Source organism: Camelus bactrianus, chromosome 10 (assembly GCF_048773025.1).
Source record: "Camelus bactrianus isolate YW-2024 breed Bactrian camel chromosome 10, ASM4877302v1, whole genome shotgun sequence".
Taxonomy (NCBI): Eukaryota; Metazoa; Chordata; class Mammalia; order Artiodactyla; family Camelidae; genus Camelus; species Camelus bactrianus.
In genome coordinates, this window is record NC_133548.1 from 45,797,459 (window position 1) to 45,813,168 (window position 15,710).

The window sequence follows — 15,710 nt, forward strand, 5'->3', positions numbered from 1 at the left end:
GTTGCAGGAAATGATTAGTCCTTCTAATACACAATACCTGCCCTTCCAAGGAACTACACTCTGAAAATTCTGAACTCTAAGAGATAAGTGTCGTAAGCCAACACTATACAAGGAAATACATTAGCAAAGCCTTGTGAACTCTGGAGATATAATAGTTTTTTTCCCCACTAATGTCTATACATATTGTAAAGTATTTACACAACACAATACAGTTTTTGAGTACGGGGTTGGTCCTTCATCTACAAGTCACACAGCAGTGCTCAGAAATGCACTAGAATATTTCTACTGTTTCTTTTTGTATATCTTTCAGTGTTTATCACATTAGCCTTAGAATATGAGAAGACACATTTAGGATTCCTTTTTTTCTTTCTTTCTTTCTTTATTTTCTACTTTACTCTGATATGAAACAATAAACAAATCTTCCTAGGTTGAGACACCTGGCCTTAAAATGATTGGAAAGATAAAAATGCACACAGGGGTTATCAGGAGGGTGGTAGAACTCTGTGGTAGAGTATGTGCTTGGCATGCACAAGGTCCTGAGTTCAATCCCCAGTACCTCCATTAAAAATAAATAAATAAAAACCTAATTACCTCCCCCCAAAAAAGAAAAAAATGGGGGTTATTAATGATATTTTTCTCTTCTATGTAAATATAAAACCTCATTTCATGAACCCAATCTCAGCCCCTCTGCTCTTTTTTTGTGACACTTCTATCTTTTCCCCCTTCTTCCCCTCTGTCATTTTCCCTGTGGGCTTTGGAAAGGTGTGGTCGACTCACCAGACTGTGCACCATAAGTGATTCTGAGCCCCTAGGTTTTCATGTATACCCAAATAGAGAATGTAGTTGTTATCCTTTATATGATGCTCCTGAAAGGAGAGCCTCCCAGTGAAACTCTCTAGAGCCAACATGCTGAAGATAGGAGGGCCCAGAATTCCCTGTTTTAACCAAGTCCCATGCTAAGTAGAAAAATCCACCAGGGATTTCTGCCCTTTTCTAGGGATTGTTATGATTTTATGTTTAAGTAATTATTGCATATACTAAGTTAGATTATTCTACTAAATTAATTTCTCTTTTTTTAGCTTGTGTAATATGGTTACTAGAAAATTTTAAGTACATGGGTGACTTACATTTTATTTCTAATAGAGAGAATCATTCTAGAACAGTAAGGAGTGGTGGGCATTGTTCAAGGGATAGGTAAGCAATACACACTAAGTCAGCTACATCAGGGGAACATATTACATTTCCTTTGGACAAGGGGAGACTGTCAACCTCAGACAAAGAGAACTGCTTCTAGTGGTAAAGGAGGCTGGGCAGAACTCAGGGTTTGCTTCATTGGGGCCTACTCGTAGAAGACCATTCCAACTTTTAGAACACTCCTCAATAAATCGACTCCTAGGAGATAAATATTTCTTTAGGATAGTCAAAAATGCTTTCTATTTCCTTACCTGGACCTTGGGCTGGGTGTTTAAAACCCTGAACTCATTATTACCTTTATCCAGGTTCTTCAGCTTATTTGTCACAGAAAGCCAAATCCATACTCTCTTTATTCTTATGGAAATCTTCTTTGGCAGAAATACTTGGACATTCAAAGCCTTGCCTTTTTTAAGCACTTGGTTAAGGCTGTCTAGAGGTGATGATAAATGTAACAGTTTTGTCAATGTCCTCCATACACCACAAGTGTCCTCTTTATCAACAGCAGTGGAGGCCTTAATGACCTTAGCTAATCAAATAAGGAACTAATCCCAAATTCCCATTTTTAAGAATATTTTGCCCAGGAACCACTTTTGGTATATATACTTATGTCAGCCTGGATTCAGAACTGCTGTGTGTATAAGGAGTAAAGACAGGAATTGATACAAGTTGGAAGAAGCTAGAAAAGATTTGAAAATAAATTTACTAAACAGATTATTTATGCATGAATGAGTTGCTTTTGCAGAAACTAGGTACATTCAGTTTCTGGGATGGAACTGTAAGGAACTGGGTGTAGAAATTTGTGGAAGGTGATTTGTTATCCACAGCTACTGGACCTTTGTATCTGCAGTAAAGTATCTAGTGCTGGACTTGTGATCACTGTTGGTCAGGAGGGCTTGTTGCCATGGAGAGCTGGACGTGGAGCTGGGGGAAGTGAGGAGAAATTAGAATCCTCTAGTATCACTGTGTTTATCCATCATTGCCTATAAGTTGAACATTAGAAAATAATGGCTGACTTTTCACATTTGCTCTCACACCTTATGCATTTCTTATGTAACCAACTCTAAGCTGGAAGCTTGAAGGGAAGAGAATTCTGGGAAACAGAGTGCTGGTTTAGCTAAGTAGTCACAGTACAAAATCACCAAAGGACACTTGATCATCTGTGCTTATCTCAGTGTCGTGCATAGTTAATTATCAGTTGATATTTTAAGAAATGAATACAGTGTTTAAATGAACCCAAGAATAAATTAACTCAGAATTCCATGAAGATATTTTTAACAATTGCAGAATGACAACAGTTTTTTTTAAAACAAATTATTGTAAAGAACAAAAGAAGAGCAAATAAATTATTGAAGGATAATCAGCTATAAAAGTTATTCAAATACATCATAAATCTGTAGTGATGAAAACATTGTGATACTAGTCCAAGAATAAACAGACAAGCTGATTATATTAATAAAAAGCAGATTCTTGTACAAATTGAAATTCAATTTGAAGAAAAAATAAGTACAATTAAGTTCTGAAGTGTTGAGTTATTAGATCAATTATGTTATAAAAATAAGTTAGGAATGGAAACAGAGAAGTAGTTAATTTCCCACCCTACATTTGACACCAAAATGAATTACAATTAGATTAGAATGAAATATAAAAATGAATGCATAAACATAAATACACATACACAAATCCCATGGAATAGATGTTGGAATGTTAGTATATAATAAAGTAATGCAAAGCCATAAGTCTGAAAGTTATTGGAGGCTGTGCTATAGGTAATATAATCTGTAATGATTTCATTATAAATTTAATCTACCAGATAAACAACAAAGTCCTACTGTATAGCGCAGAGAACTATATTCAATACCTTGTAATGCCATATAATAAAAAAGAATATATATGTAAAAATGAATCACTATGTTGTATACCAGAAATTAACATATTGTAAATTGACTATACTTCAATAAAAAATTAGACAAAAATTTAATCTACCATATAAAAATAAAGTAAATATAAAGAGTTCATAGGAAAGTGTTGATATGCAAAATACATTCAAATAACTCTGTGATGAGACTTTTAGGAAGCTAGGCAAAAAATTTGGTGAAGTGGGAAGGAAATTACAATAAATAAGAAACAAATACAAGAAGCAAGAATATGATCCATTCAATCAGTAACCTACTACCTAACAATTCTAAGTATACAACCTTTAGAAAATGTTCAAATATGCACAAAAAGTATGTCACAACATTGATTCTAAATTAAAAGTAACTAAAATATTATACATATCACCAAAAGTTGAAGAGATAAGTAAAATGCAAATGAAAGTTTCTACTACATTTCAAAAGGAAATAACTATATCCCACATGTATCAACACAGATAATCTCTAAATTTAATATTAAGTGCAACAATTGTCTGTGAAATAATACACAGTACATTACCATATGAATTAAAAATTAAAATTCCACATCCACCTCCCCCCACTGAAATTATTGAATTTAAAATGATAAATTTAGACTCTAAGAAAGATTTTTTAAAAAGCATGTGGTAGTCACTCTGTCTCTGAGGATGAGAAAAAAAAAAAAAACTGAAACTAGATTGGAGTAGTAGTCATAGGTTATTTCAACTTAAATCCCTCATATATTTGATTAAAAATACCATTTAAGATAAATAAATCATAGTAACAATAGTTTTTAATTCCACATTATGGAAACAGAGTGCTTTGTTGTATGTTTCCTTGTCTTACTTTTAAGCTAAGGGAAAAATAGAGACCTTAAAATCTAGGGGGGAAAAGCAATGTTAACAAGAATAATGATAGGAAAGGTCATTGCTTGGACTATTCACGCTCACTCAAAATGAAGTAATGCAAACAGTTCTCACTGTCACAATAGAAATCAGTCCTTGAACTTAAAATATTTTGAAGACTATTCCAACCACAGAATCAATAGGGAGCCAAGATCAAATAAATCCCCTGGAATGGAATTGGCAGCACTAAATTTTGACAGAGAAAGGTCTTTGCTCAAAGAACAAACCAACATTTCTTGCTGGATCAAAATGCTTCTTAAACAAAGGAGGCAAGGGTCCTTATTTTTTAATAAGCACACAGAGTACTCGCTCTCGTATCTGTTTGGTCCTCACACCATAGATGATGGGGTTGAGTGAAGGTGGGATAACCAAATAGAGGTTGGCAACAAGAATGTGAATGTAGCGGGGTATGCTGTGTCCAAATCGGTGAGTGAGGAAAGAGAAGACTGAGGGGATATAGAAAACACAAATGACCCCAACATGGGAGCCACACGTGCTTAGGGCTTTTAGCCGTGCATCTTGGGATGGGAGGCGAAGGACAGCATGGAGAATATAAATATAGGAGATGCCAACAAGGACTAGGTTTAGGACAAAGAAGAAAACAACAAAGAGCCCATAAGTACCATTGATGCGGATGTTTCCACAGGATAGTTTTGCAATACCCATGTGCTCACAGTAGGAATGAGCTATCACATGAGCCTGACAAAAGGGTAGGCGGTAGATGAGATAGATCATGGGAAGTGTCAGCAGGACTGGACGAATTACAATGCACATGCTGATGCCCACCAGCACCCGGGATGTCAGGATGGTCATGTAGTGGAGTGGAGCACAGATTGCTACATAGCGGTCAAAGGCCATGGCCACCAGGACCTCAGCCTCCATGCCAGTGAAGGCATGGATCAGGAACATCTGGGCCACACAAGCCCCAAAGTTAATCTCATGAGCATCAAACCAGAAGATACCCAGCATGCGGGGGACAGAGGTTGTTGAAAGGGCCAAATCAATGGTTGAAAGGATGGCCAGAAAGTAGAACATAGGCTCCCGGAGGGTCTGCTCCATCTTGATGACTAGCAGAATTGTGACATTGCCTAGTAAAGCCACAAGGTAAACAAAGCAGAAAGGCAGGGAGATCCAGGCATGGACCTCTTCCAGGCCTGGGATTCCAATGAGGAAAAATGTGGTTGGGTGAAAAAAACTCCTATTGTGATAAAACATCCTTCCAAATAACAGAGTAGGAGATGTTGTCACTCCTAGGAGGAGGAAAAAAAAAGTTGAGTAAGAAATAGTTATGAAAATTATTACCTTAGTGCTTCTATATATGGTGAACATGAAAAAGTTTGCTATTTCGAAGGTTATATTAATTTTCTTTTTAATTTCTAAATTGAACCATTCTCATTTGGGGCATGTCTCAAAGGGCTTAATCCTTAGACAGATTTAATCCTAATTTTTTTAACATGTAAGGTTTATCAGCATACCCATGGCAGAGTTATAAGATATAGGACATAATATTATGTATGGAATAATTTAGTATTCCCCGTATCTTTTGTGAAGTCCTTCTCTAAAGAGGGTCACATGAAAAATCAATGATACACATATGGAAATGCAGGCATAACCCAAAAGGAGACAGATAGATGAGAAAGTAAAGTCATAGGCACAAATGTACGACACTCTCATACTTAGAAAACCCTGAAATTATCTAATGATCCATTCATCATTTGTTGAAAACCCAGAAACTTTCTAATGATCCATTCATCATTTATTGACACAGAGAAAATACCAAAACCATACGTAATATCCTGTTTAAAAGACTGCAACAAAGTATCAGAGATACATATTATCACAAAGAAAAGCACAGACACTCTGGAGCACACACTGGCTAGTCACATACCTCCGTACTTGAAAAGAGCCGAGAAAGAAATATAATAATAAACTTTTGTAGATTTTCATTGATGTCTCTATTTTCCCAAGACCATTCCATTTCATAGAGGCTCATTTTTTAGTGCTATGGTTGTGGTGGTTCCTAGTGGTATTTGAAAACTTCTTCATTCACTTTCCACTCTACATCAGGTCCTCAGAGAAAACCTGCTCATTTTACCACTGCTGCAGAACTAGCTAGTACTTGGTTCACTCCTTCTGCCTGATTAAGACACTGGAAATGTGAGTACAGGACAACCCAGAAGGCTTCAGGTTGTTATGGACCTGAGGAAGGCATTTTTGAGCATCACAAAACTGTCTGGAATAACAAAATCTAATGGAAGAGAGAATTACTTTCTGTAATTGTCTAAAGGAAATAGAGAAGTGTGCTTTCGCAATGCCTTCAAAATGATGGAGAAGCAGTCAGGAGAAGCCCCATAAACTCAAATAATGAAATAAAGAGCCTTTCTCTGGGTCTCTAACTTAAGGCAGAGTAATCCAAGATGAGGATAAAGAAGGACAGACTTCTGTTCTTACCCTTTATGTAACTCTATATTTCCATGGGAAATACATATGGGTGAAAAAATAAATGTTATATATGTTCTGAAGTTTGAGAGCGAGTGTGTGTGTGTGCATGTGTGCGTGTGTTTGTGTGTGTGAGAGAGAGAGAGATGGAGGGAGAAAAAGAGAGAGTTGTATTTTGTAATGCTCCCATATTTGTATTTTTTAAAAACTGAAACTTCCAGGTAATGGTCATTGCCCACTGGCAGGGTACTGGCCAAAACCAAGCCTTCTAGACTTCATGATGCCTACCTTTGGTTCATCTCTGAAAATTAACCCTCAATAACATGCCACTTCTAACCTCAGATTTCCATCATGCTTCATAAGTCCATGTCATCCAATCCCTATCACCTATAGCAGAAGCAGAAATTCTACTTTATCAACCAACTATATAACCATTTTGTAAATAGATTTTCAATGCCTTGGATCTTCTAGATATTTTTAGATACTCAATCTCTATTTAAAAGTTGCAAGATTTTCCCCACTGTTAGATCCAGAAATTGGACTACTACATCATGTATATTGTATCAAGGTGGCAGTTCTCAGCCACCAGTGATTATCTCTCTCATTTGACTGCAACACATACCTAAATCAAAGGAAAATTCACCCGTGATACTTCATTCTTCCACAGGAATAGAGACACAAGGTGATGATCAAGCAGTAAAAAAATCTATGCCTGTTTTTTTTTAATATAATCCAAAGAGAGAAGTTTTATATTAAAGTTCTAGCTGCTTATAGCATTGGAAAAAACAAGTTAACTCAGTTTTCTATTGTAAATGGTGCCTTGAGATCGAATCCTCTGAGATTGCTGACAAAACCCTTAGACTATGGTTTAGAAAAACAGAAGCTCAAGAGAAAGTAACACAAATAGGAAATTATGTAGAGAAAATTATAAATGTGGTACCAAGGCACAGATATGATCATTTGTATATAGCAGAGAGAGAAACAGTCATGCCCCTCTAGGTAAGATTTTGCAGTCAAATTCTAAGGATTGCTGTTTTCCAGATAAAATAGTACTTAATCCATATTCTAAGTTCAAACATAATTAACCTAGCATGAGAGACTCCATTTTCAGACTTAGTTCTCTCTGTCCCCCTTCACTGACTGGGTGTTTTAGGTTCATTGAATGCTTAGCTCTATGGATTCCAACCTGTGAGTCTTTTGTCCCACTGTCCTCAGTCAATGATTGTTCCTCTCTCTCTTCCCCTTTGACAATTATTCATATCTATATCACAGAGGCCATAGAGAGAAGTAGTAAAAATAACCAACCCTGAAACTGACCTGATTCAGTTCAAATACTGGATTCCCATGTAGTGGCAACATCACCACGAGTGATCTATTAATATCTCTATGTCTCAGAACCCTCAACTGGAAAATTAGGGATGATAATAGTACCAATAGCAATGGATATTTTGAAGAATAAATTAAGTAGTGAATATCAGGCATTTGGTACAATACCTGGCACATTTGAAGTGGTTAATTAAAATAGAATTTAGCTCACAAAACCACCTTCATAAACCTTGGACCTATAATAAACCATACTGAGAAATCTCTCATGACATTAAGTCCATAACATTTGGTTTGAGAGTTCTCATTTATCTTAAAGATTTTTTCTTTAGTTTTTTAGTCAAATTATATATATATAAATATATATATATTTCTTATTCTCACTAGAATAAATTTATTTTGAGTGGAAGAATCCTATCTCTACTGCACACTTAAGCAAATATCTTAGATAATACTTAAGAAAAAAAGCATATTATCAGCCTTAAGATTTAAAACACAGACTATAAAGCATGAAGTTAAATCCTTTTGACTCTTGTCTTTCCATTCAAACCTGAGAGTACAATCTCTGGAAATTTAAAATTTCCATATATGTGTATAGATATGTATATACATGTATATGCATGAGTGTATATATTCAAATATGTATATTTAAATACATTTTTGAAATATATATTTGAATATGAGATTTTCTTGGAGCTCAGTTATATACATATATGTGTATATACATGTATATGTATGTATGTATAGTATTGAATATATGTATCTCCAAATATATTTTTCAAGTCAAATTTTGAATATGGCATTTTCTTGGAGATCATGGGCATGTAACTGATAAGTTCAATTGAAGTTAATTTTAGGACATGAGCTGAGAAACATTAGACAAAGTCATACCCTTTTTTTATTGGTTGGGAATGAAGAAGCATCTATTTCTGAGTAGTTGCTGGTAGATGTCTCAGAATCATGCGAGAGCCAGCCTTAGAATCAAGATGAGTCACAGAATGTCAACCCTGAAATACTGAAAGGAACTTGTTCCTTGGTATCAAAAAAATAAGACCAACTTCTTAACTTGTCTGTGACAAGGAACTCAAACCATTTTTATTTTGTTTTAAGGTGAGACGAAATTCCCTTTAATGTTTAAGTAAGTAAGATCAGGTTTTTGTTTTGTTTTATTTTCTTACTTATAATTCATGATGTCTTAAAGATCACACTTAACCACATTTTTCCCTGTGAAACCTTCCTATCAGGGGCCCTTATCCCCTTGCTCTAGTTAGGGCTGCTTTTATTTAATGTGTTATTAAGTAAGAGGTATACACAAGATATCTTCAAAATGCTTTTTACTTTGTTAATCTCTTTAATCCTCAAAACAGCTCTGTGACATAGATCTTAGGCTTATTTCCATTATACAGATGGAAAACTTGAGCTATAGAAAAAGTTAGCAACTTTCCTAAGGATGTACATCTAGAAAGTCACAAAGACCGAACTTGAACCCAAATGTCTGATTCCAAACTCTGTGCTATTATTCAATATATTATACCATCTCCTTTTTCTGTTTAGTTTAATCTTGAGCCTATTTTGTTTCAATAAGCCTATAGAAGTTTCCAGAAGCATACCGTAAGGTCTTCACTTATCATGTGCTTGTAACTACAAACACACCTGAAAATATATGTATATGAGGTTGGCACTGCTTCTTCTGAGTGCCTGCTAAGGCACCTCAACCCTACCCTTCATTTCAGTGAGTGGGTCTCTCTAACCATAGTAATGGTTCTGGTTTCTTATTTTCAGAGATAGTTGGGAGGCTGAGGAGTTGATATCCACACTATCAACTAGCCTGCATGGTTCTGCTTGAACTTGCATTCTGACTCATGATGTGCGATCGTGTCTCTTTTTCATGTTCCCATTTACTGGGTGCAGAAGACAATCGCAGGCTTATTCTGATACTGCCTGCAGTCAACCTACATTGTTCCATACTATCACAATGTAGTACAAACTACGTTGTTCTGTTTTGGTCCTATTTAGAAGAGGAACCCCAGAACTTATTGCAAAGGGTTATGGGAAAATGGGTGGGAATTACTTTTATGAAGAGAATAAAAATTTCCCCATGTGAAGAAATGGATGGAATGTCCTCATTAAGCCACATGTTACTTTCTCAGCCAGCCTTCTGATTCTCACTCTGGATTTACTCCTGAGATATCAAACACTGAATTGGAAACAACTCTGCCCCTAGGTCAGTAAAGGAGTCCTATGCATGTTGCCAAGCAGCTAGAAGACACTAAAATCACCTTCTCCTAAGGGCACATCAAAATTACAACTATTTACAGAGCAACTATTTATGAGAATGACTAGCAGAAAGTACTTTCCAGAACTGAGGATAAAGAGCTCAATGAGATAGGTAGGAGGGGTGGAGATGAGGTATATAGTCAGGCAGGATTCACATCCCAGGTAGGGAACCCACAAATGTGAAGAATATCATAACCACAGTAGGTCCTCCCCAAAGAGTGAGGAGTCTAAACCCCACGTTGGACTCCCAGGCCAGGAGTTCAGCACTGGGGAGAGGAGCTCCCAGAAAGTCTGACTTTGAAAACCAGAGAGGCTTAACTTTGGGAGAGCTGGAGGGCTATAGGAAACTGAGAATCTGCTCTTAAATGCACATATGAAATCTCACATTCTCCATGTCTCAGCATAGAGGCAGTAATTTGAAAGGAGCCTGGGTCAGGCCCACTTGCTGACCTTGAACAGCCTCCTAGAGAGGAAAGAGGCAACTGGGACTCCCCGGAGACAGGAAAGCTGGCAGCAGCTATGTTTAGGAACTCATTCAGTGGCGATGACCATGCCACTAGCAAGCAACATTTTGGAATTCTCCCTCTAGCCTGTTAGTGTCAGGCATTTTCCCTGCCCACCAGCAGGCCTTCAACAGCCACATGCCCCTGGCCAGCTGTATGTGGATCCTGCCCCGAATATCAGCAGGACTGATAAGTTAGCCAGTCGAGGAAGGCCTGTCCCAACCTCAGCAGGCCTGCAGCCACCACATGAAACAGGGCAGCACATCCAAATGGGTCAGAAGCCAGCCTTGTTTACCAGTGTGCCACAATACTTAGCACCCTTACAACAGAAATACACACAGCCCACATAAGGGGCACCCCTAGAGCATATAGTTCTAGTGATCAGAGGGGAGCATGCTCTTGAGCCCCACAGGTCATCTTCTACATAAGGTCATTGTGTTAGTGAATGGAATTCTCTACATAGCAAAGATGTAAATTCTCCCCGAACTAAACTATATTTTAATTCAATTTTTACCAAAAAATCAGCAAGTTTTTTTTGTAGACATAGACAAGATCATTGTACATTTTATATGGAAAGACACAGGTCTTTTAACAGCTAAAATATGTTGACAAAATTAAAAAGTGAAAGGGATCAGTTTACCTGACATTAAGCTAACTACCTGCAGTAATCAAGACAATTAGCAATTATTGGAACGACAGATTCATAGATCAATGAAACAGAACAGATAACTCATAAATAGATCCACATAAATATGCTGAAATAATTTTTGACAAAGATGCAAAAGCAATTCAGTGGAAGAAGAATAAGCTTTTCAACAGATGTTGCAGGAGCACATGTAGGCAGAAAAATTAACCTTTAACTAAACCTTAAATATTATACAGAGATTAAGTCAATATGGATCATAACATAAATGTTAAATGTAAAACTATAAAATTTAGAAAATAGCAGAAGGGGAAATCTTAGAGATCTAGGCCTCGGCCAAGAGTTCTTACATTTAGCACTAGAAATATGACTCATAAGAAGAAAAGTTGATAAATTAGATTTCATCTTTTTTTTAGAAATGGCTTTTTCCTGTGAGGAGAATGAAAAGACATCCCAAAGAGACCCCAAAAAATTATAAATATTTCCGCTTATTTCACAAAGGATATGTAAGTAACTCAAAATCCAACAATAAGAGAAGAAACATCCCAATTAGAATATGTGCAAAATACTTGAAGAGACATTTTATTCAAGAAGATATACCAATGGCAAATAAGAAAAATAGAAGTTGTTCAACATCATTACCCTCCAGTGAAATGCAAATTAAAACACCTATGGGATATCACTGTACATTCAGCAGAATGGCTAAAATAAAAAGTGGCAACTCCAAATGCTGGTGACCACATGAAGAATCCAGATTACAAATAGTTTGTTGGTGAGAACTAAAATCACAGCTGCTTTGGAAAAAAAGTTTGGCAGTTACTTATAAAACTATATATACAGTTACCATATGACCCAACAATCAAACACTTGGACATTTATCCAAGAGGAATTAAAGCATATGTTCACACAAAAGCCAGTGCATGAATGTTCATAGCAGTTTGTAATAACCAAAAACTGGAGTCAGCACAGATGTCTATCAGTAGGTGAATGGTTAAACAAATTGTGGTACATAGCACCACAGCCTATCATCAAGGAAAAATAATAGACTCTTGGTACATACAATAACCTGGATAAACTCCCAAAGAATTATGCTGAATGATAGAAAATAACCCTTAAAAATTATACACTGGATGATTCCATTCGTATAACATTTTTGAATATAAAAAATTATAAGTGAAGGAAAGATTAGTGGTTGCAGGGGCTAAGGTATAAGGGTTTTGATTGATTGATTACAACAATGCAGCAAGAGGGATTTTTTTCTTGGAACTGTTCATTTCTTGACAGTGGTGAATACACAATCTATACATGTGATAAAATTCCATAGACTATACATTCACGTGCATGCACACACACACACACACACACACAGTACAAGGTTAAACTGGGGAAATCTGAGTAAGATAGATGGATTGTATCAATGTCAGTATTCTGATTATGATATTATACTACAGTTTGCCAAAATATTACCATTGAGGGAAATTGACCAAGGTATAAAAGAGATCTTCTCTTTATTACTTACAACTGCATATGAATCTATATTTACCTCAAAAAATTCATTAACAATAAATGAAACACCATTTCCTGTTACCTATTTTCTATTTTGACTTTTCAAAATTCTCTTCAACACATTTTATAGTTTTATGTTTCCATGTGGGATAGTTTTTCTTATCCCAATGACCTCTTATTAATATTGCCTTTATTACAGCTCTGCTAACATAGTATGACCTTAGCTTTTGTGTATTTGACATTGTTTTTATTTTGAATTCAGTTTTTTCATTTTAATTTTTAAAATTTTCTGATAGCATTTTTAGGTATAATTGGCATACTGTAATCTTTACAAATTTTAATTCTACTATTTGAGAGGCTTTGACATATGTATACAAACAACCATGCAGCCATCACCACAATTAAGATTATCTGTCACATACAAACATTTTCTGATGTCCTTCTGTAATTCGTCCCACCTTTCCACCCCTACTTTATTTATTTCCAGATCAGTCATCTATTTTCTGTCATCATACATTAGTCTAACTTTTCTACATTTTATCTGAATAATATCACAAAGTTTATATTATTTTAAAAATATCTTTATCAAGATATAATTCATATACAATGAAATTCACCCTTTTAGTGTACAATTCAGTGGTTATTAGCGTATTCACAGAGCTGTAAAACTATTACACTATATAATTTCAAAATAGTTTCATTACCCAAAAAAGAAACCCTAACTTTGGCAGTCATTCCTTAGTGTCCCATCCCTACAACTATTAATCTACATTCTGTCTCTGCGGATTTGCCTATTCTGGATATTTAATACAAATAGAATCATACAAATATGGCCTTTGATGTCTGATTTCTTTCACAGCATGTTTTCAAGGTCCATTCGTTTTGTAACATGTATTAGTTCATATCTCTGTTTATGCCCAAATAATATTTCGTCATATGGCTATAATGCACTTTGTTTATCCATTGATCAGTTAATGGGCATTTGGGTTGTTTCTAATTTGGGGCTATTATGAATAATGCTACTATGAACATTTATGTCCAAGTCTATTTTGTGGGCATGTTTTAAATTCTCTTGGCTATATATACCTCAGAGTGGAAATGCAAGATCATGCAGTCAGTCTATGCTTAAAATTTTGACGAACAGCCAGTGTTCTCCAAAGTGGCTAAATCATTTTACAATCCCACCACAAATTTTCAAAGATTTCAATTCTTCACATCCTCACCAATACTTGTTATTCTTTCCCCAGAAAAAAAAGAATCTTATGCTATCAAGATCCTGTGTGAAGACATGCAAATAGAGGTGACACAGCTCCCTTTCAGGACAGCCCATTAGCCTTTGAATGAGAGATTCAATGAAGTTCCCACAAGTCTTAGAATCCATTAGTCAGCACTTAGAAACAAATCAACTTGTATTGCAATCTGGCAGCCATACATTAGAACCAGGAGATACTTGTTAAGGCAAGAACACAAAAATCTTCCTAGAGGTATTGAAATCCTTAGTAAAAGAATGCAGCCAGGTGTCTTATTTCTTAATAAAGGCGCAGAGTACTCGCTCTCGTATCTGTTTGGTCCTCACACCATAGATGATGGGGTTGAGTGAAGGTGGGATAACCAAATAGAGGTTGGCAACAAGAATGTGAATGTAGCGGGGTATGCTGTGTCCAAATCGGTGAGTGAGGAAAGAGAAGACTGAGGGGATATAGAAAACACAAATGACCCCAACATGGGAGCCACACGTGCTTAGGGCTTTTAGCCGTGCATCTTGGGATGGGAGGCGAAGGACAGCATGGAGAATATAAATATAGGAGATGCCAACAAGGACTAGGTTTAGGACAAAGAAGAAAACAACAAAGAGCCCATAAGTACCATTGATGCGGATGTTTCCACAGGATAGTTTTGCGATACCCATGTGCTCACAGTAGGAATGAGCTATCACATGAGCCTGACAAAAGGGTAGGCGGTAGATGAGATAGATCATGGGAAGTGTCAGCAGGACTGGACGAATTACAATGCACATGCTGATGCCCACCAGCACCCGGGATGTCAGGATGGTCATGTAGTGGAGTGGAGCACAGATTGCTACATAGCGGTCAAAGGCCATGGCCACCAGGACCTCAGCCTCCATGCCAGTGAAGGCATGGATCAGGAACATCTGGGCCACACAAGCCCCAAAGTTAATCTCATGAGCATCAAACCAGAAGATACCCAGCATGCGGGGGACAGAGGTTGTTGAAAGGGCCAAATCAATGGTTGAAAGGATGGCCAGAAAGTAGAACATAGGCTCCCGGAGGGTCTGCTCCATCTTGATGACTAACAGAATTGTGATATTGCCCAGTAAAGCCACAAGGTAAACAAAGCAGAAAGGCAGGGAGATCCAGGCATGGATCTCTTCCAGGCCTGGGATTCCAATGAGGAAAAATGTGGTTGGGTGAAAAACGCTTCTGTTGTGGTATATCATTCTGTTACTAATCAAAGGAAGTGAAGCTGATCCTCCTGTATGGGGAAAAGTGAAAGAGAGAGAGAGATCAGAGGGAAAAGAATCTGGTATGTCAATTGCTGCTCACTGTTTTAGCATAGAGTCGATGTCATATTTACTATATAAATAGGCTTGTTACTAAAGGACATATATTGAATCATCCCCATAGCCATTTGATAGGCCAGGTCAAAGTGATGTTCAGAGTTTCTATTCTGCCTGCTGATTGAGCTCAAATTCTAAACATGAGACTTGCAGCAAACTCAATGCAGATTTCTAATAATTAAAGCTTGTCATTCACTATGAAAGTTATTGGAGGTGATTCTACTTTAGGAAATCCACTCTGGTGAATGACACTGGAAATATCAAGACTATATGTAGGACCAAGTTAATACACTATAGAGACAGTCAAAAGTGTTTTAAGCAATCCATAAGGAAATAAATTATAGATCCAGGTGTATAGTTACTCACAATCAAAACCTGAATTCTTCTGGTTCCTCATTATTTACTGGCATAGAGAGACATACACAAAAACTCTCACCCAAGCCGAGTAGCCTC

The 15,710-nt window shown here is 36.6% G+C and overlaps 2 protein-coding genes across 2 annotated transcripts; both read right to left on the reverse strand.

Moving 5' to 3' along the window:
- Positions 1–4,267: 4,267 nt before the first annotated feature.
- OR52J3 (olfactory receptor family 52 subfamily J member 3) lies at positions 4,268–5,203 on the reverse strand. The gene has a single exon (XM_074373072.1). The coding sequence runs from the start codon at positions 5,201–5,203 to the stop codon at positions 4,268–4,270; it is 936 nt and encodes a 311-aa protein (XP_074229173.1).
- An 8,998-nt stretch (positions 5,204–14,201) lies between these two features.
- LOC105067220 (olfactory receptor 52J3) lies at positions 14,202–15,137 on the reverse strand. The gene has a single exon (XM_010952696.3). The coding sequence runs from the start codon at positions 15,135–15,137 to the stop codon at positions 14,202–14,204; it is 936 nt and encodes a 311-aa protein (XP_010950998.1).
- Between the last annotated feature and the right edge of the window lie 573 nt (positions 15,138–15,710).

Excerpts from the sequence above, each read along its gene's own strand:
- OR52J3 (XM_074373072.1), bottom strand. The coding sequence starts at position 5,203 with ATGTTTTATCACAATAGGAGTTTTTTTCACCCAACCACATTTTTCCTC.
- LOC105067220 (XM_010952696.3), bottom strand. The coding sequence starts at position 15,137 with ATGATATACCACAACAGAAGCGTTTTTCACCCAACCACATTTTTCCTC.